This window comes from Pelmatolapia mariae, linkage group LG14 (genome assembly GCF_036321145.2).
Source record: "Pelmatolapia mariae isolate MD_Pm_ZW linkage group LG14, Pm_UMD_F_2, whole genome shotgun sequence".
Lineage (NCBI taxonomy): Eukaryota > Metazoa > Chordata > Actinopteri > Cichliformes > Cichlidae > Pelmatolapia > Pelmatolapia mariae.
In genome coordinates, this window is record NC_086239.1 from 31,303,107 (window position 1) to 31,324,006 (window position 20,900).

Sequence of the window (20,900 nt, forward strand, 5' to 3'; positions counted from 1 at the left end):
TTAAGACTTCAAGATAAACTATAGCCACTCAATGTTAGGTACAACCTACAGGACAAAAGTTACCTGTTCACAGTACTCTGCAGTCAGAGGATAGGGCCACCAGTTAATGTCATTTTCCCAGGATCCGATAGGGTCAGCAATCAGGTCAGCAAATGCAATTACAGTGCCGAGTGGCTTAATCCTCTGGGGACAGCTGATTGGCCAGTCATCTAACATACCGGGGTGGAAGACGGGGGTTGGGGTGTTTCTGCAGCATTGTCCAGGCATTCATTGACCCTCTCAATAACACAGCCCAGCACCTGGTGGTAGTTGCAGCCTTCCCCATGGGCCCTGTTAAAACAACCACCAGCTCTCCCACTCTGCTGCTTACTTTTCACTATCATCCACATGGTCCCATGGATGCAGGGCTGGTTAGAAGCATTGACAGCTAGTTATTTTAGACAAACAAAGGCGTCACAGCAAGCTGTTTTGTTTTCTTCTGGGCTTATGGCTGGGAATTACAGATATGACAAAAAGCATGCAGTTTTTTATAATAGCAGAACTATGAACAATGACTTGGTGCAGGGAAAGCCTCAGGCAGTTTGAGTTAAATATCCACATCACATTTTACAGGCCAGTTGTAGAAATGCACAGTAGTAGTAAATTTGTTCACATAAAATTAAGTCAAGAGCAGCCAGTTGAGAGAAAGTCTGCCACTTTATACACAAACCGCAACTGCTTATTTCCCAAATTTTTGCGTCTTTGCTGAAACAGTAGCTTTAAGTTTGTTATTACGTTTTAACAATACAGTGCAGATGTTCGACTGGGTTTGCTGAGCGTGAATTTGTTTCAGATCTTAAACCAGGTTTGCTCATAATATGAAAAAATGTTGTACTAAGTCTGGTAATTAATTTCTATAGCTTTATTTTATGTTTTTAATGTTTCGAGCATTTTCCATCAAAATCAGTAGATGTTCTAAGCAGCTCAATTTGTTCTTTATCCTTCTACTCACGGAACATTGTGTGCAGTAGCCAGTCTAATTTTATCAAATGCATGTATATTGACATCACATGCTGCAATTTCCTGTTGACACTTAGATTTGTTAGAGGCAATAATGTATTGCAATTGCTTCCAGAACAATGGCAGAAAAACTGACCTTATCCAAACACTGTGTTTAATATTATGTTAATATTTTGACCGTGACTGTGAGGATCTCAGGGTCCAAGTACAGATTTTCTTAAAACTGACTGAACCTTAACTACCCATGAAAATCTATTGGACTGAATTCTGGGCTCTTGTTCAAATATTTATGGAGCTTCTCTCAGAGGCATAGCATTTGCATTGAAACAAAAGGTTATTGAGCGTGGGTGCATTGTAAATGATACCGCAAAACTTCCAACAAATTCAAATTTAATGGTAACCTGCTGGTGAAGAAAAATGATGCAATATGCTCACAAGCTCAAGGCAGTGTTGCAGTTCAGCAGCTCAGTCTTATTCAATGCTACATTAACTTTCCCATTTATGCTTCTCTTGTAAAATATAAAGCCCTCAAGCATTTTGAGGTGGCTGTCTGTTATGTGTGTGTGTGTGTGTGTGTGTGTGTGTGTGTGTGTGTGTGTGTGTGTGTGTGTGTGTGAGAGAGAGAGAGAGAGGGAGGGAGTGAACCTTTAGTTAGTAATGTTTGTTTTTACCCTCTTGCACAGAAATTGCTTTGCCTTTAACTCCTAAGTTCTGCCTGGGGACATGCCAAGGGATATTTATCATTAGTGTAGAATATATTATAAACAAAATTATTCATAGGAAGGCAGTAGTCAGAAACTACTGACACTTTTTTTTGTTTAGTTGTTTTTTTTAAACCGCATGTTTGCAGCTTTGCTCATTAGATGCCCAAGTATTAGATTTCTCTGTTTTTGAATTCCTGGTATCTGCAGCCAGCTGATTTTAAGTTGTTGTTCACATTAGAGCAAACAGTTTTAGGAAATTGTGTTGTAGCACCTACAGCAAGAGCGGTAAATGACGAAATGATCTGTACACGGCTTTAAAACAGCTGCTCTACAGTCATATGATCTGCCTGAAAAATACGCAGATCAGACCCTATGGTGGCCCGTTGGATCCATACTATATGCTTGCTTGATGATGAATGTCCCTCTGTATGGAGTCAGCATAGAAAAATCAATAGTCCTCAAATTGAAACAGTATAGGGTTGTATTGATCCGCTGTGCTAAATCAAAATGAGGAGGCTTTGATACATCTCTCCAAGACAGCTCCCTGCGCAGTAATGACACCCTATCAATTTTAGCTTTACACTGATAAATCAAGTTGAAAATTGGATGTCAGAGTTTTTTCCAGGGAGAGAGTGATTTTCCCTGCCCTCTGGTCCCCTCTGCTGTTGACCTCTGAACCCTGCCAGTGGATTATAAAGTTCAGGCTCGTCTAAAGTGAAAGTAGATGTCAAGGCGACGCTGATGAATTCATTGAAGACTAATGTCCAGCACTTTTGCAGCACGGGACTACTGTACTGTGACAGCACAATAAATTCTCTCTACAAAGTTAAACTGCAACTTTATTTTATGCAACAAAAGTCTTTTTGAATACACCGTTAGAGTAAAAAAGGCAGCTTAATGGTGTATTTGTTCATTTTCTTATTTTATTTTTATGTGTGTTATTGTATTATATTTTGTTATATATTTAAAGGTCTAATTTTAATATTGCATTACATTAACACACATACCTTTAAACACTTGAAAATTCATTGGATTTCATGCACTGATACTAGCTGTTTCGACACAGCCAACCTAACACAAATGTAAAAGGGAGCTGAAGCATACAAGCCTCTCTTTGTTCCCATGCGGGCGTCTGAGTTCAGTAGCATCACTGACAGCTGACGGAGGAGCCTCTGCTGGCCTCCACAGCAGACCTTAACCTTACCTGACTAGTCTATTGATTGTCAACATTTCTTCTGTATAATTACTTTTTTGTAGCAGAGGAGCGAAAGGAAAATGGCGGCATATATTGATCTGTTTCGAGGCGGTGAAACAGCCGTTTCCCTTGACTAACAGTGAGTTTCATCTCTGGCACGTGATGAATGGTAACAATCTGCCCGTGGATAATAACTTTGTGATGGAATGAACCTTTTTACTCACAATGTGCCCGCAGTATTTGGTCCTTCCTGAAAGGGGTTATCAATTCTAATAGAAGTCTACTACCACAGTGGGGGTGTGAGCACCTTTAGAGATCCTTAAAGCCTTGCAGGGGTTGAGGTCTGATGATCCCTTTGGGGCAGAAAACAACAGTCAAGGTCCCCAATTGAGCCTGACAGTAAAAACAAAATTTAATCTGGCAACATACTGGATATAATTCAAAGACACGTTTATACTTGACGCCCAGAGCAGCAAAACGTGTATGATCCTACAGTCTTGTGATTAATCTGAAGTACTCTGTTAAATATTGTAAAATCAAAAGTAGAATCTTAGAAGCTGCTATAAAATTAATTCACCTCTAAGGGCTTTTTTTCTATGCACATGCACACTTTAGATGTTTATCTCCCATCCACTCTACCAAAGCGGTTTCTGCTCTTCCTTATTTTTTTAATCTACTATGTACATCAATAAAATGCAGCTCTATTTAAAACAGTCTCTAAGTGAGGGTGCATTTTATAATCTTCATTAATTTGATCTTATTGAAAACATGATGCTTCTTTGTTCTCGCTCGCTGCTATCCTCTCTTTTTCACATTCGTTCTTGACCTACACCAGGCTCTCTTCCCTTGGGGCCCTCTTAACCTTGTACGCTGTGCTAATTATCTCTGGAAAGAGGCCCATTCACGCAATCATCAATTTCAGTGGGCGTTGAAATTGAGCTGGGCATTGCTTGACTGTGCCACATTTCCAGTGAAAGATAGGTTCCGGAAAGCTGGCGATCCAGGGGAGCTCACCAACAGCACAATGTGGCTCCTCATCCCTCGTATGTCTGTCTTCATTATGCCAGATGACCTGGAGTTAATCTTGTTGCCGCTGTGTCCTTTTGTCTTTGTCCAATAACGTTCTTCAGTGTGTTTCCATTCTATCTCTTAATCAACAAAAGAAAAGTCATATCCAGTAACCAGAAGCATTTCAATCTTAGCTTCGTAACCTAAAGTCTGCGGCAGTCTTGAGAACAGCGATGAAAAGCTATGGTGAAATTAAAGAGATGAAAGTATTGTGTGCCATTTGCAGCCCTTTGTGATAATCTAATCATGATGTTGGCCATACAGTCACTTAACACTTGGCATTCGAGAGACACATGATCAGACTTGGTGTGTTTTTATAGAGGAAATTACTTTGTATTTTTTTCCTTACTTTATAGTTTACTTTGAACGCAACGGGCTCATCACCATATGGTTGCCAGTCACAACTTTCATGCACAGGGTGCTTTTTTGTGTCTTTTTAGTTTTTTAATCTAACAGCAGTATGTGGGAGAATGTTGCATAAAAATCCCCAAAAAGAAGAAGAATGTGCTGGTTGACAGAAGATGTTTTCACATTTTTTCACTTTGGTTTGCAGTCTCTGCAGGCTGCCCGATGGTTTTCATGGCGTGTGAGGTCCCTGTCATTACAGTGCCACATGTCTGGTTGTCATTTTAATGTACGCAAAGGATAGGTTTCAATAAATCAGTGTTAAATGGGCGAACGAGAACTGACTACTATGGCAGAAATTACTGGTTGAGCAGCTAGATAACAAGTGAACTATTTATTACTGTCTCCTTATTTTACTTTTAGCTCAATTTTTACCTTAACTGAGACATTTCAAACACATTCCTCGTGCACTTTTTAGTTCACACTTTTTAAATCACATAGTCAGAGCCTGTTAGGTCGGCAAACAGAAAAAGAAAAGACCACTTGTCCTCAGAATTACACTAAAAACTGGCGCGTTTTCAGTGTCCGTGTGTGTGTGTGAGACAGAAACCAGTCGCTGCTCCTTTGAATAGAATTGTCGGTGATTACTGGCATTTATTATAATTACCCCCTACTCATGTCACCAATGGAAGCTTTTTAAAAGGAGTATAATGGTGTTTTATTGAATCAGCATGTCCCTGTCCTTCCTCCCGACTGCCTCACACAAATCCCCTCTGAGCATAAATAGAATAAAAAGAAAATCTTTAACCATGAGAAACTCATCTGTCTGCAATCGAGCGCTGTGCAAGTTTTATGAGCCATTCTGTTTTAAATGGCTTGAAAAACATGAAGTTAATTATTGCTTTTGACAACAGATCACTGTGGTCACTTATTTCTAAGGCATTATACATTTTATTACATTTACAGATGTGAAGTTACAGAGAAATAGGTGCATATTTCAGTTAGTGTTGAGGACTCTTAAGTAGCTGGCCTGTAACGTGTTAGGCCATTGCTCCAAAAAAGATGCATTGCATCTCAAAGGCTATAGATGGATGCTGACATTTTAGTTCTACAGTTGGGTCCATAAATATTTGGACAGAGTTAACTTTTTCTAATTTTGGTTCTGCACATTGTCACAATTGATTTTAAATGAAACAACTCAGATGCAGTTGAAGTGCAGACTTTTATTTTAGTGGGTTGAACAAAAAGATGTGAGGAACTAAAGCTTTTTTTTTTTTACTTTTTTTTAACACAATCACTTCATTTCAGGTGCTCAAAAAGTAATTTGACAAATTAAATAACTGAAAATAAAATGTTCATTTCTACTTAGTTGAAAACCCTTTGCTGGCATTGACAGCCGGAAGTCATGGACGTCACCAGATGCTGGTGATTCTTCCTTTTTAATTCTCATCCAGGCCTTAACTGCAGCGACTTTCAGTTGTTGTTTTTTTTGTGGGACTTTCTGTCCAAAGTTTAGTCTTCAACAAATGAAATGGTCAGTTCGGTTAAGACCAGGTGATTGACTTTGACATTCAAGAATATTCCACTTCTTTGCTTTAATAAACTCCTTGGTTGCTTTGGCTGTTTTTTGGGTCATTGTCCATCTGTATTATGATACACCTTCCAATCAATTTGACTGCAACTGGCTGGATTTGAACAGACAGTATGTCTCTGAACGCCTCAGAATTCAACTGGCTGCTTCTGTCCTGTGTCACATCATCAATAAACACTAGTGTCCCAGTGCCATTGGCAGCCATGCACACCCAAGCCATCACACTTCCTCCACTGTGTTTTACAGATGATGTAGTAAGCTTTCTTTTTTTTTCTTCTTTTTAGCAATGTCCAATCTAGTCTTTCTATTCTTGAGGCTTATGACTGGCTTGTACCTTGCAGTGAACCTCTATATTTACTTTCATGCAGTCTTCTCTTTATGGTAGACTTCAATATCAATACACTTACATCCTGGAGAGTTTTGTTCACTTGGCTGGTTGTTGTGAAGGGGTTTCTCATCACCATGGAAGTGATTCAGTGATCATCCACCACTGTCTTCCATGGACGTCCAGGCCTTTTTGCGTTGCTGAGTTCACCCGTCCTTTCTTTCTTTCTCAGGATGATTTTGCCGCTCCTAATATTGTAGCAATTTCTCGGATTTTTTTTTTTTTCTGTTTTCACAGCTTAACCCTTTCATGCATGAATTATCAATTGGTATTTCTTTTTCTTAAGTATTTTTTTTTATTATTCATCTTTAGGCAGGAAAAAATATTTTTGAACTTTATTTTTTTAAATGTACTTTTCAAAAAGTTTTTTACATGTCCACTTAGGTGGACGACTGACTGACCAGTGAGTGGCAGGCTATGGAGTGACACATCAGTGTCCAATGTAGTGGTTTATGTGCAAGTATACCATCAACACTGACACAAATACAAGAAAACAGCCTTTGAATAGCTGTCCACTGTAGTGACCACTATACATGTAAGGGTTAAGGGTGGCTTGTTTCACCCACATGAGAGCTCCTTTAACTGCATATTGTCTGTTCACAACAAAATCTTCCAAATGCAAGCACCACACCTCAAATCAACTGAAGGCCTGTTATCTGCTCAATTGACAATGACATAATGAAGGAATTGCCCACACCTGCCCATGAGTTACCTTTGAGTCAATTGTCCAATTATTTTTGGTCCCTTGAAAACAAGAGGGTGGTACATGTTAAAGAGCTGAGACGCCTAAACTCGTCATCCAGTTTAAATGTGGATACCCTCAAATGAAAGCTGAGAGTCTACACATGTCCATGTCCGTTATATAACAGTAATTGGAATTACTGTAATTGTTTTAGTAAACAGGTAAAAAAAAAAAAAAGGTAAAAAAAAAACAAAACTTGTGTCAATGTCCAAATATATATGGACCTAACTGTATATCCCTATATACAATTTTGCAACTTAAGTGTGTGTGAAAATTCCCATTTGACGATTTTAAAGTTTCAATTTTCATCAATTATCTACCTTATAAAGAACCTATAGATGCAAGTCACAGTTTTTTGGGTTTTTTTGTCCTTTTTTTTGTCCCGTCTCCTCACCCCAACGGCAGACGACTGCCCCTACCGGAGCATGGTTCTGTTGAAGGTTTCTTCCTTTTAAAAGGGATTTTTTCCTTCCCACTGTCGCCAAAGTGCTTGCTCATAGGGGGGTCATATGATTGTTGGGTTTTTCTCTGTATGTATCATAGTAGGGTCTACCTTACAATATAAAGCCCCTTGAGGCGACTTGGATTGGGTAAAATTGGGTTGAACAGAATCAAACTGAACTGAAGTTTCCCAATGTGTTGCCCAGAAGAATGACAATTTCCTAACACAGCATTTTGCCACATTGGTTTGTCAGTTTATGTACACTATCATTATTATTTCTTATGTTTTATAGATGTTTGCTATGTTTTCTAGATGACTTTCCTCTCCTTCTGCTTCTCCTTCTGTTTGCTTTTATGGCTCTCTGAATGTCTTTTTCTGTATTGCCAGTTAGTTTATGGTCGCTTTTCCCTTCATTCCTTTGATAAGCTTTACAACAATGAGTCATGAAGTAGTGACTCTAGTAATGCAAATTTGTGGCAAAATCCACTGACTGTGCCTGTCTGTTTTAATGCAAATACTAATATTTGGTGTCAATTTGTCTGTAATTGCCAGAGGAAGTGACACACTATATTGCTGTATCAATGTTTTTGCCTTATTCCTGTAACTGTATTACAGGTAAATATGTGTTTACAAAAATGTGTTACTTTTCAATGTGTTAATCCATCACTTACATAGTTTTATTACATTTAAGATGATTTTAATTGCCTGGCACAGTTTCACCTTTTTAATAAACACCGATACTATTTGCCAAATAATCAGAAATATTTCAGAAAACTATGGAGTTTCTGCTGTCCTTTTATAACCGCAACATAAAATAGATTTCACCCTCCAACCCAATGTAAGCCAACATTTTTTGGAATGATATAGTTTCCTAGAAACTGTTATTATTTTGAATTACACCAGTTAGTTTTCTCTTTTCAACAGCCTACATTTCGCGTATACTTAGGTTTTCATCTCACAGACCTCAACACTGGCTCCCTGAGGAAAGATGCCCTTTAAATACATATTTGAAAGAGCAGAGAATAGACAATAGTCCTGTTACAAATTTATCTTACTGCACTTAGCAAGTCTGAAAGCAGCCATAAATAATGGTGTTCCCGTTTCCTGTAGGTTATCAGTGCTGGAAAATTAGCTTTTAAAATGCGGTTTGAAATCCATTTGGGTGATTGATGGGTGATGGGACTAATAAATTTTGCCAGTTTCTAGCGGGCCGGCTCACAGCAATTCTTTATGGTTGTCATGAAGCCAGACACATTTGATGTGTCAAATAAGAAAGGTCTCCAGCCATCCCTTAATGAATGATGTTGGATGGACAATTTGTTACTGAGACAACACGCTATCTTTCTATTAATGACTCTGTAGCTGGATTTGTGTTGTATTACTTATATTAAAAATTGATTATCTGAATTTTTTTTAAAATGAAGAGATTGGTGTTGATTGTTAGCTTTTGCAGCATATTAAACAGTAAAAATGTGTGCATACATTATCCAAGTGCAGTTTTAAAATCTGCTATTCAGGCCCATGGATGAGGAAATTGCTGCGTTTGGGGGAAAAAGAAAACAAACTCTCATTTCTTACAAAGCTTTTAAGACATGGATGCGCTCTTTAGTGTTTCATTGCCATTTCCCTATTGGAGAGCTGCAGCTGGGAGCTCGATGCCATCCAACTGTGTATCCCCATCAGGATTGCAATCCTCCTGAGCAGTTTTTGGACCACCCTCAGAGAGGAGGTTCCTTCAGCACAGCACTTTGGCACAGTCCAAATCCGGTCCAGCACTGACCACATAGTGTAGAATATCACAGTTCCTCCTCAAACAGCAGATTTAAACTGAAACCATCTGCACAGGCCGAAACAGGCAAGGAGACATAAAAAACGCCGGCGTCCAACTCATTAATCAGTCGATTGAGGTTTGGTTTGTTGTGTATTTGCTTGCTGTTAAAGACAAATGAAGATATTTTGGCTTGAAGTTGTACTCAAATAAGCAAACAAGCACTTTGTGTAAAATGCAGCAAATTTAGTTAATGCTGTTACAGGGAACTCTTCAAAGAGGCAGATTTATCCTCCACTGGCATCTGCTGTGTATTTGTACTAAGAATTAGGGGACATAATCTTCAACAGTAATCGCCCAGTTGCCTGCAGTGGATTTACATTTTTCACACTGTGTAATCTCACATTTACAATATCATTTACGTGGGTGTCTCCTTTCCACCCACTGACATCTCTCTTTTCTTCAGTGAGGCTTTGAGGGAGATTGACAGGGGACAAGCTCAAGGCGTTCAGTGTTGCTTTGCATACAGCAGCTCATGATACTTTGCGCATACAACATGTGCACACAGACACACACATATACACTCAGTTTTGATTGATACTTAACTGAAACTGAGCTCATGTTGCTGTCAGAGCCCGGCTAAGTCTCCTGAGCCTCTTGATTTCTGACACTGGTAGATATTATATTTATGGAGCAAGAAGGCTGTATTTTGTGATGTGATCCCCTCTAACACTTTAATCTGTTTAGACTCCCTCAGTACTGTAGCAGGGAAGGGGGCAGAAACTATACAATGAAATAGACGGTTGCCTGCCAGGGTCTTACTGTATCCAGCACACACAGGAAAATCTCAGCTTGGATTTGAACACTCAATATCCCGTCCAAGGTTTTATTTTGAGATTTGAGCGCCTGTTTCTAGATTTATTCTGTTTCTAGATCTACAGATGCCCTGTATTTGTATAATAAAATGAGCTCAAATGTTGAGGTACTGAAGTGCGCTGCCCTATTCGCACATAGTGTCATTGTTAAAGACAACAAAATGAAGGAAAAATATGTGTTATTTCTTCACATTTGGTTAAAATTGGAATGGCTGATGTAAGGATTTCTTGTCTGTCAGCTAGAGTTGATGCAATTTTTTTCCTTCTCCTTGGTAAAGGTAAATTAAAGCAAGACTTTTCTTGCTGTATTCCCCTCTAAAGGAAACATAAAGGCTTTGAAATAGCTCCAGCTAGCGTGCAGTTGGAACAAGCAGCACTTAGAAACCTAATGCTGGTTGTGGTGCTTAATGGTTTGCATTAGCTGCAAGCAATAAAATTATTCCAGGTCCTTACTAATGTTGAAATAATCATTTACAAAGATGGTTACCACATGCTGGAACTGTTTTCTTCTTTCTCTGTCTTTTTTTTTTTTTTTTACCACCCTAATTCGCTGTTATTAATAATGAATAAAAATGCAATTTTCTATTGGGTTGCTCCAGGGCTCTGGGAATCATTTCAATGAATATTTCAGCACATTATTTTAATCATGGCTCCACATACTCAGGGAGGGGGCTTGTTTTATAGGCTCATGCCTCAACCGCCCCAAGACCCCGATCATTAAACTCCACGCTGTCTGCGTTGAGGTTCCTACCTTTGATTTACAAGACTTGTTAAAAAACATTGTAAAAAAGGAGGCAAGCTGTGCCATTTATACTTGTAATTTGATGCTGTATTTGTTAATGGGAGTACTGGTGATTTATGCGTGCAGCGGCTGCTGCTACTCCCTGCTCTTCTGATGCTATAGCATTAGCAGGACTAACATTAGTAGGGCTGTGCATGCAGTATGCAGAGGCCCAGCTTAATATGCCTTCTAACTATGGCCTGGTTTTTCTCCACAAGATGTTTTCCTCTGATAAGAACGTGGCTGGTGTAATCAGTCCATCATTGTTTGCTCTGTCTAACCTGCCTGTCCTTTGGTCTCCTCCATAGTCAGCTGCATGACTTCTGGCGTCTTGACTACTGGGAAGATGACCTGCGGCGAAGGCGGAGATTTGTCAGAAACCCATTTGGCTCCACCCACCTAGATGTCGTATGCAAGTCACTGCAAGAGTATGGTGAGTTTTTCCCATTTTTATGGAATGTGCATTTAAAAAAAGAAAGTTTTCATAATTAGGGCACTAAAAATTCACATCCAGCATTATCCCATTTCAATGCTTCAATGTTGCCATTAAAACATTTTTGAAAAAGGATTAAAGTTTAGCCTCCGCTTGTCCGTATAGTTTAACATGTTGCTTAGCAGAAATTTTTATAGGTAACATTTTTTATGAGTCCTGTGAATTGAACATGACACATCCATTTTATTGCACTTTTTATTATCATTGCAACACATACTCTAGAGCAAATTGGCTCTCCCGCTTTATTATTTTCATGCCTCAAACCTTTCTCATTGACCGAGGCAGCCTTGCAGCATTGCCCACCACCTTTTGTCGGTTATTTCTTTATATCCTGCCACACTGACTTTTAAAAGCCACTCAGTACTTTTAAAATCCCTTGGCGATACTCTCCTGTCTGTAATTGAATAGCAGCGCAGATGTTTAATGGCACAAGTTTGAATGTATTGAGGCTGAAATTAATAGAGTAAGACCCATTTTAACTTTATGGAAAACAGAAAGCAGGCAACTCATTGTGGTCAGCGTAGCCTTGTTATAATGGTTGCAGACACATGCATGATCATGACAATGTTCCCTGACCTCATTGTGCCTCAGTTTTGAGCTACTGAACAGACTGTTGGGTTGGGTTCAGGATGTCTCATCTGGCTACATTCAGCTCTTGCGCTATAATGGCTGCTGTAGTATGTACATCATGGCAACTCTGTACATGAACATGAACTGCTGTTTCAGTGGATGATGCTCCACCCATATAGAAATAGCATTTTTCAGATTTTTTTTTATAGTGGGTCCACTGTTACGTTCTATAAGTACAAACGTGGCTTTTCAGCTCTTCATTGATTCCATTGTAAGAAGGGCTCAAGTCAATTAATGTTACATTAGTATTTTTTTAATCCACTTAAAAATATCAAAGAGCTTTTAAGAATCTTTGATGAAGAAATTGCATTGTGTTGCATCAACACTGCCTACCAATAAATAAAGTGGCACTAAACCCTTAACAGATCAGAACATCCGCAATAAACTCTCCTCCCACTCACCTTCCACTCAGCACTGACATTTACTGTATTTTGTTATTTATTTATTGTTCTTAAGATAACTTTAACTCAGTTCATATCAAAAAGAAAAAGAAAACAAAAGAAAGCTTCCAAGGTATGACCTATATTGTGAAAATCCTCTATAACATACTCTATGAAATTGCTTTAGTACTCATACAGATGAAGGATAAGAATATATCAGTTACAAACCAGACACATTTTTATTTGTCAAACTTCACTGTGCAGGTGCTCAAAGTATGTGTTAGCATGTGTGCATTATCTCTGTATTAATCTAGGGTTTTTACCTTTATAATAAGCGCCTTAAGGTAACTGTTGTTGTGATTTGGCGCTATATAAATAATATTGAATTGAATTGAATTAGCTCCTTTATTGACTCAGGTAACACATGTCATACTGTGAACTTTACTTGCTATTTACGTCATTCGTTCACCGGAATGTTTTGGAGCTTTCAGTTTTCTTTCTGCAATGTGACATTAGAACCTCAATGAGGTTGACGGAAGACTTGTTGAAGTCCTGCTGGCATGCGGTGGTTTTAATGAGCGGAATAATGTATAAACTTGTCAAGTGAAAGGGATCGCCTGCGGTCGGATGGCCCTCTTGCTCTCCATGAGAGGTGAGCTGCACTTTCAGGCTGTTTCCAGCAGTCTTTGATGTGGTTGCGCAGTCGAGGCCATTTTTTTGTTATGAGTTAAAATGAGAAACCTTTTGTTCTTTGTTACAGCTTCAGCAGGTTTTTTTTGGCAGTGACAGTTGGCAGTTTTTTAAAAAAAAATGTATTATGACACATTGTGTTTTTTATAAGAATATTCACTTTTAATTAGCATAGTATTAAGGATAGGACCTGTTCTTTGTAGATAATCCTGGTGCAAAGGCTGAGAGGTTGGAAATCATTTGTCATATCCAGACTTTGTTTCTGGGGTTTGATGGAGATGCTATACAACTCTTTAGTGGCTTCCAGGCAGCATAGGCACTATAGTAGAAAAACAAAGAGGCTTGTTTGACTTGGCCCATGAGAGTCATTACTGAGGCTTTAAAATCAGAGACTACTGGAAAACCAGCAGGTTGTCTAAACTGAATAGCCAGTTCCTGGTTTGACAGCAGGATATGACAGTATACACTCAGGCACCATTTGAGTTTGAAGAGGGCAGACTTGCATGATTGTGTTCAGAGTAAATGTCAGTCTTGGGTAAAATGAAAGTGCAATAGAACATTTTTTAAATCAACATTTCAGCGAGTGGCTTGCATGGTTGTTGGCACCGCATTCTTTTGTGTTTTCTCTTTGATATTAGGAAGATTTTTTATATTTCACAAGTTTTACCAATTATTTTAACTGCTTTTTGTCTTTTTTTTTTAAACTGATGGTATTTTCAGACTTTAGAGGTTAGTACCACATGTTAAGCGATGATGTATTTTGCAATAAGGTTTTAGTGAGTTTGTTGTTTATATCAGAAAAAGAATGTGGAGTTTTGATCTCATTCAAATTTAATACACAACTTTAAATGTAATCTGTATTTGTTTAAATCAAGTTATTGTTAAAACTAGTACAAGTGTAACTTATACAATGTGTGTGCAAAAGTGTGTACTATCACGGACAGGTGTGATGGGAGGTTAAACTCTGCCTTAAACTCTACCTCGTTGTCTATTAGCAGCATTGACAGCTTAGCCAGCACATTCTGTCTCTGCCCTCTTCCTGTAATAACCTGCCCTGTTACAGCCAGCCTCCGCCCAGTATCCGAGTATATTGTTAGGTGATTGGAATTGGGCAAGCATGAAATGGAAGTCACGTTAATATTGATCCAAATGTTTAACGGGGTGTTTTACCTCCGAGTGTCCTTGCTGTCTCATTTCAGGTGAGCACCTTCTCTCAGAGCTGATTGCCCCAGGCAGTGATCTTTATAGCTCTGTACTTCTGCGGAGGCAGAGTCATGATGTGATATTAACCTTCTCCAGCTCGCTCCAGCTTTATAATCACAGATATTAAATGAAGATAAATGAGCTGGCTAACATGTAAATCCAAAATAATGGCATTTGAATGCAGCTTTTCAGCAAGTATATGGAGGTGTGGGGATTATTAGACCTTGTTCTAAGTGTTTTGATGAAGAGAAGAGATTGTTTGTGACCTCTGATTATTCCAGGATATTGGATAAAGATTACCCCAAGTGGAAGCGTCTGCACTGTATAAACTCCCCTACATCAAAGTTGTTATGTTTACATTTACACACTTAAAACACATACAGATGGCCCGCATTGCAGTAAGTATGAAGTTGTCATTCCCCCTCCTCCCTCATTTCATCTTTCAGTGCAGAGTAAATAAAAGTATAGAGACGTGGGGCAGAATTGCATCGCCCTTCACAGTAATGCAATCCCATGAACAGGACTCTTGTGGAATGTGGAGCCTGTGGAGAGCAAGCGTAGGAGGACAGGATTTGAATCTGGGAAACGGAAGAGATATATTTAAACTGTTCTATAGAGTTCATATTCTATAGATGTTGGAATGAGTGTGCAAAACTTGTGTGAATGATAGTACAGTCTGGTGATAGTGTTGTAAATAATCTATGTATGTATAAAACAGGAACGCTCCTGAAGAAGCTCTAGAGTTTATTTTTCAGGTAAGACTTGAGATTTTTAAGTTAGGGTCCATCTTCAGATACAAGTTTTGTTTTTGTTTTTTCTTCCAAATATATGTTTTATTTATAGCATAATAAGTGAATTATGAGATGTAACAAATTGTTGAAGATTTTCCCTGTGGCTCATACTGCTATTTATGTGTCTAGATTATTTTAGTGTGAATTTTCCTGTTTTGGCACTATGTCTTCCTGCAGTTAAATATAATGGAACCAGGTGGCATTTACCTGCTCGAAGCACCAAAAATATACATATAAAAAGTGTCACTTTCCAGAAATCACGATCCACAATTTAATGCTTCCACAGACCTTGTTCTGAGTACGAACTGATTTCTCACTGGTGTACATTTATCAGCCAAAACAAGAATGCAGCAAGCTAAGATTGCAGAGTAGAGTGTCATTAATGTTTACTTGCATAAGGAGGAACCTCTAATCATGGATAGATGGATGCTTCCTCAGAAAGGAAGAGCGATACAGTTAGCAATCATAATTGAACAGAACCGCTCACAACAAAACTAATAATGAAATACATTTTTCAACTGTGTTTTTTGGAAAGTGCCATTTACTTTATTAACCTGACATCGTCTCCATTAGTGGGCGACTCTTAACAAAAAAAAAAATGGATAAACAGGACTACAGGCTGGAGGAAAAACAAGGAGAATTGATTTTGGGATGAACATATGAGAGAAGGATGTTGTGGATTTCTTTTTGAGGAATGGCGAAAAGTGTAAGAGGGAGGGTCTATATTATACATAAGACTTGCAAAAAGCCATGCTTACACTACACTACTGAGATAAAAATAAATTTCCAGTGCCACAAAGCTCAACCTGTATCAATACAGTATATCAAGAATGGACCCTGGCAGTGTTGCTATAATTGATTAAATGCTCCTTTGAAGGCTTTTCAAAGCTCATCTTTTCCACATTGTGTAATAAAACTGTTCAACCCTAAAATATTTTCAAAATGGGAGCCTTTATCTAAGCTTGCAAAGTTTATTTGAACTGAACAACTGAATAACTTTTTTAATTCATTAGCATATTTTAAACTCTATATAACAACAATATAACTGTCTGACCAGGGCTAAAATTAAAGATGACGTTAGACTCAGTGTTTTAAGGAAAGTTGTGCCACATTGGGCATTGCATATCCGAGAGGGTGAACTCCGGACTTTGTGCGTTCAGAGACGGCCTCTGTTAGTGACAGCCGGCAGGTCTTCATCAGCCTCCACTGAGGTCATGAAAGCTCTGCATTGCACTTTACTGAGTGTAATTAGTGCACTCTGAGGCAGTTTCAACTCGGTGATTGAACAAAACGACCCAGGAGACCAGTGATCGGTAGCTCCTCCTGGAACTGTTTCTAAAGAGCTTAAAAGCAAACTGCTGTGACACTCAGGAGTCAATGACAGTAGCTTTTCACAGATTGCTGTGTATGTTATTCTATGTTATGTTAATGCTGTTGACCAGGATATGAGCCAGCAGCTCGGGCTTGTGAGAGGCAGTCAGAGCTTTCTACCACATAGCTTTTTTTTTTCTCTCTTTTGCATGCTTATTTATTTTATTATTGTTATCATTATTATTTTGTAGTTTTCAGTTTGATTAGAATTAGGCTAAATAAATAAATACAATAACAAAAAATAACAACTGCTTGGTTAAGTTTACGTAAAGATTTTCCTGGGACTGAAATGCAAACTTTGACATTAACTGTGTCTTAGAGAAGTTTTCTCACAGAAAACCTTAAGGCCAAAAACATAAATAAATCTGTGTATATTTTGGGGAATTCATAAAACCAAAATAAGTACAACAGTCCAGGAAGTTGGTTCAGACATCTGCTTTTTATTGTTATTTATTCTAAATTTACAGAGGAGGAACAGTGTCCCAGCACGTAACCGAAAAGAAAATTAAGCAGTATCTCAAAGTAGTCCCTGAGTAAACAGTTTGTAATAGCAAGGGTAAAATCAAACAGACATTTGCAGCAATTAAAAACTGTATTCATCCAAGTCTTTTCATTGTGGCGTTAAGACATACAAAAACTACCAAGGCAGGCAGGAAACAAAATACAAAAAGAACATCTATTACTTTTTCTCCAATCCTAAACTCTGAACTGTTGCATTCAAGCCTACTAAAGCCAACCCCACAAAAACATAGCAAACTCTTTTGTTGCTGTTTTTAATGTTTGAATGGTGCATTGAGTTTGATGTTATATCAACAAGTCGGCGCTTTAGAAACATGGCAACCCACCAAAAAAGAGAGAGATCTTACCTCAAAGTCCACTTTTGCATGGTTGAAACATATCATAGCAAAACATTACAGTGTGATGGAGTAGAGGACATTCATATGCATCCATCCATGAGAGTTTATCCGCAACCAGGAAGTTAACCTTGGAGAAAACAATGACTGCATATCAAAGTAAACTGGAAACTACAAAAGAAAAACTTGAATGAAAACACACGAGCACATATATTAATCAACCAAAGTGTATCATAAATTTATTTGTGCTAAATGGGTATCACAGAGTCAAAAAAATATTCAACTAAACTATGTAAATAATGGACTTTACCACCTGACTGGTGAGGGTGTAAGTAGAGCTCTTTCAGTGCCAGTGGATGTTGCATTTTTTTATTGTTGCTCTACATCAGAAACATTATTAATATCAATTTTACCTGCAAATGCAAAATAAGATAATTCATAAGGCACATTTCACTCCATCTATTTTTTTATTGCTAAAGCATACAGCTGAAAAGACTATGACATGTCCTTCAGTAGGCGACACACATCTTCATCAGCCGGCCCTCGTCCCCATTCATTTTTATTTTGTGTCAATCACTTGAGTCGTATCAGGTCCTTGAAGGAATATTCCTCTTGTTTTGCCACATTCGCCAAGGGTGAACACATGAAAAGCTTTCTAATGAGTCTGCCTCAACATGACTGCACAGCAAGTCCAGTAATGGTGACAAATTGTTGACTCTTCTCACAGCAGCACTTTTAATATGAGAGTCCATCCAGGGCCATGACTCAAGAGAAGATCGCTTTTCATGTCAGCACATTTTCTCCTACATGTCATACTGCTCCATTTCTTATTTATAACCTTATTCATTTTCTTTTCTCTGAGAACTAAATTGCATTTTGGACAAAGCTGGGTTCAGTCCTCTCCTCCTGCATTGTTGCCTGCCCTAAAAAAGGAGATGTTGGTCGTTTCCATGTAGAAATCAGCATGGTTTATTTGGTCTACTCAACCCTGTTCAGACTTGCCAATCAGAACATCGGCCTGTCTGCCGAGGTTTCCCTCATTTACTCTGAGTATAATGATGGTTTACAGAATTACAGTTTTAAATTTCACTCTTTCTGCTTTGATTTCTGACCGCTGGCTGGCTTTTGGCTTTAACATTGCGCAGAATTCATTTCCGAAATGCTCAGACTGCTTCCTTTCGTCTGATGAAAGCACTCCAGATATGAGACAGAGCAGGAAGCAGACTTTTTTCTTGGTAGCAGTGTTGACAACAGTCAAATGTGACCTCTTCAAGACAAGGTACATGTTCCTCAGGGGAGGGAGAGGCGAATTAAGAACTGTGCTGAAAGGAAACATGTCAGGCTGGTGTCAGCCACCTCCCATTTCTTGATATGTGTTCTTCCTTTCGCACGCGCAAATTTCTCCTCTGGTTATTTCCCACATTGGACGTCAGAAAGACAAATTCACATGAACGCTTTGAGCGACTGTGTGGCAGGCACATGTTGGAGATGGGCTGATTTAAGCTGATAAATGTGTTGTTGGAGCTCTTTGTTTTTTTCAAGGATGTATGAATACATGCTTCACTATAGCCATATGATGAAGTCTTGGTGTAAGCAGCCTTCTAATTGTGCTGTCTGCACAGTCTCCCTCTTGTCAAGTATCTGCAAGAGGCAAATGATATCTCTAATCTGCTATGAGCTTGAGACGTATGCCTGACTCAGCTGTTGGTCTTTTAAGATGCAGGTAGCGTTTTGTTGTTGACCTTGTCTAAAAATAAAAGCTGAAACACCTCTGATGTTCAACCACTCGAAAAAGCAGTCAGTGAGCAAAAGTGTACTCTGACATTCTTTTATATGGAATGGCAAGTACATTAGTGTGCATCTGTATCAGGTTGATCCCACGTATCACTATTCATTTCATGCTGAGATTCTCCATGCTTTATTTTTCTCAGTTTTTATACTTTACCATATGTTTGCATTTTAGTTTATAGATAGGAATAAAAAGGTTTTTTCCTCCAAATATTATCCAAAAACATTTCTTTTTTCTCACCTGTTACCATGACTGTGTGTGTGTGTGTGTGTGTGTGTGTGTGTGTGTGTGTGTGTGTGTGTGTGTGTGTGTGTGTAAGATTGCCGTCTGTATTATGGATGCAGGAGTTACAAATGTCATTTGGTGGGTGTGTGGTTTAACTTTTTTTTTTCAACTTGATTTTTGCTGCTGTTGCAGTAGTGTTGTTTTCTTGTTCGATATTTATTATCCCCTTTAGTAACACACACTTATTTTCTTTTATTTAAATTCCTCACTGACTTTTCAAGCAAGTCATTGCTCAGTCGTAGGGTACAACTACTAAACATTTTGATTGGATTTTACAGTTTTGCTGAGGAAAAATATAGCACTGAAAACCTCTGTGGTAAATAGCAGAAATAGAAATAGACTGGTGGTGGATAAGTGGCTGAGAAAACTAATGGATGGGGGCTAGCAAGTAGCATCCTTCCAACAAAGGTATTTGTGTAGATTATGCTAACCTTCTGAAACCATTATGTACACTTTATTACAGTATGCTTCAAAATATTTGCATAGAAACTATAGAGGACAATGTGTATTATGTTAAACATATATATGAGATGAGTTCTCATGTTTTGAGCTTGGATAGCCCAATTAGGTTATAAGCCTTCCAATGCAACATAGTGCCTTATGAACTCAAATCAATATTAGATAGCAATGTTTCTGTGTGCTTTTCATGTTTATTTATTTTTCTACTGAGTTTTCTGAAATAAAAAAGAAAAAGAAAAAAATCAAAGAAAAAAAAATTCAAAACTATAGGCACACACTTCTGCCCTACCTGCTTTCAAATAATTATTATTTAAAAAAAGATCATTAACCGAGTATTTCATATAAGCACAGTTACAAATCCTGATATTAGCTTCAAAGAGCAGTAGACGACATTTAGTGCTCTCTCTTTCCGTACTTGCTTTTACAGCCTCTGAGAAGGACGAAGTGGTCAAGTCTAAGACGGTGTTCCGCAGCCCAACTGTCACAACTCAGAACTCTGAGACCGAACTAATACTGGATGGAGACGACGATGCTGTCAGCCTGCTGCAGGAGAAGGAGATGGACAACCTGGGTGGTAAGTATAAATCACCACTGCTGCTTGTTCCTATCCTAATAGCTGGCATAATCGGTGAAGTCATTGAATGCATGTGTTATAGCATTTAAAGTGCACTAAAATGAAATTGCAGTGGTAAAAGTATATCTGAAAGCGAAAACCTTGAAATATTTGGTATGAGTATGATGCACAGTAATTGTTTGGTACTTTTAGTATAACATGATATATTGGATGTCTGATAATACACCTATTCTCATGCAATGATTTGACGGTATTAACCATAAAAAATAATCCTAATACCACACACATACTTGACATCTACTGTATATTATAACATAATAAGTCACACTTTTAATAGATACAATCTATTGAATGGAAAACGTTTAAAATAGAATAGATTTTTATATTTTGGTGTTAAAGAAGCTTAATTATTCTTAATTCTACTGCATTATTTAATTCTGAAGAGCCAAAGAATAGAAATTGTACTGATTAAAACATCTTAGATTT

General features: G+C 38.2%; 1 protein-coding gene across 1 annotated transcript in view; it reads left to right on the plus strand.

Annotated features, from left to right (window-relative positions):
* Positions 1 to 20,900, plus strand: part of nbeab (neurobeachin b) — a 209,231-nt gene that overhangs the window by 116,191 nt on the left and 72,140 nt on the right. The window contains exons 38-39 of the mRNA XM_063492975.1: positions 11,204 to 11,328; positions 20,268 to 20,414. Of these exons, the coding sequence (XP_063349045.1) occupies positions 11,204 to 11,328; positions 20,268 to 20,414 (272 nt within the window). The remainder of the gene's footprint in view (positions 1 to 11,203; positions 11,329 to 20,267; positions 20,415 to 20,900) is intronic.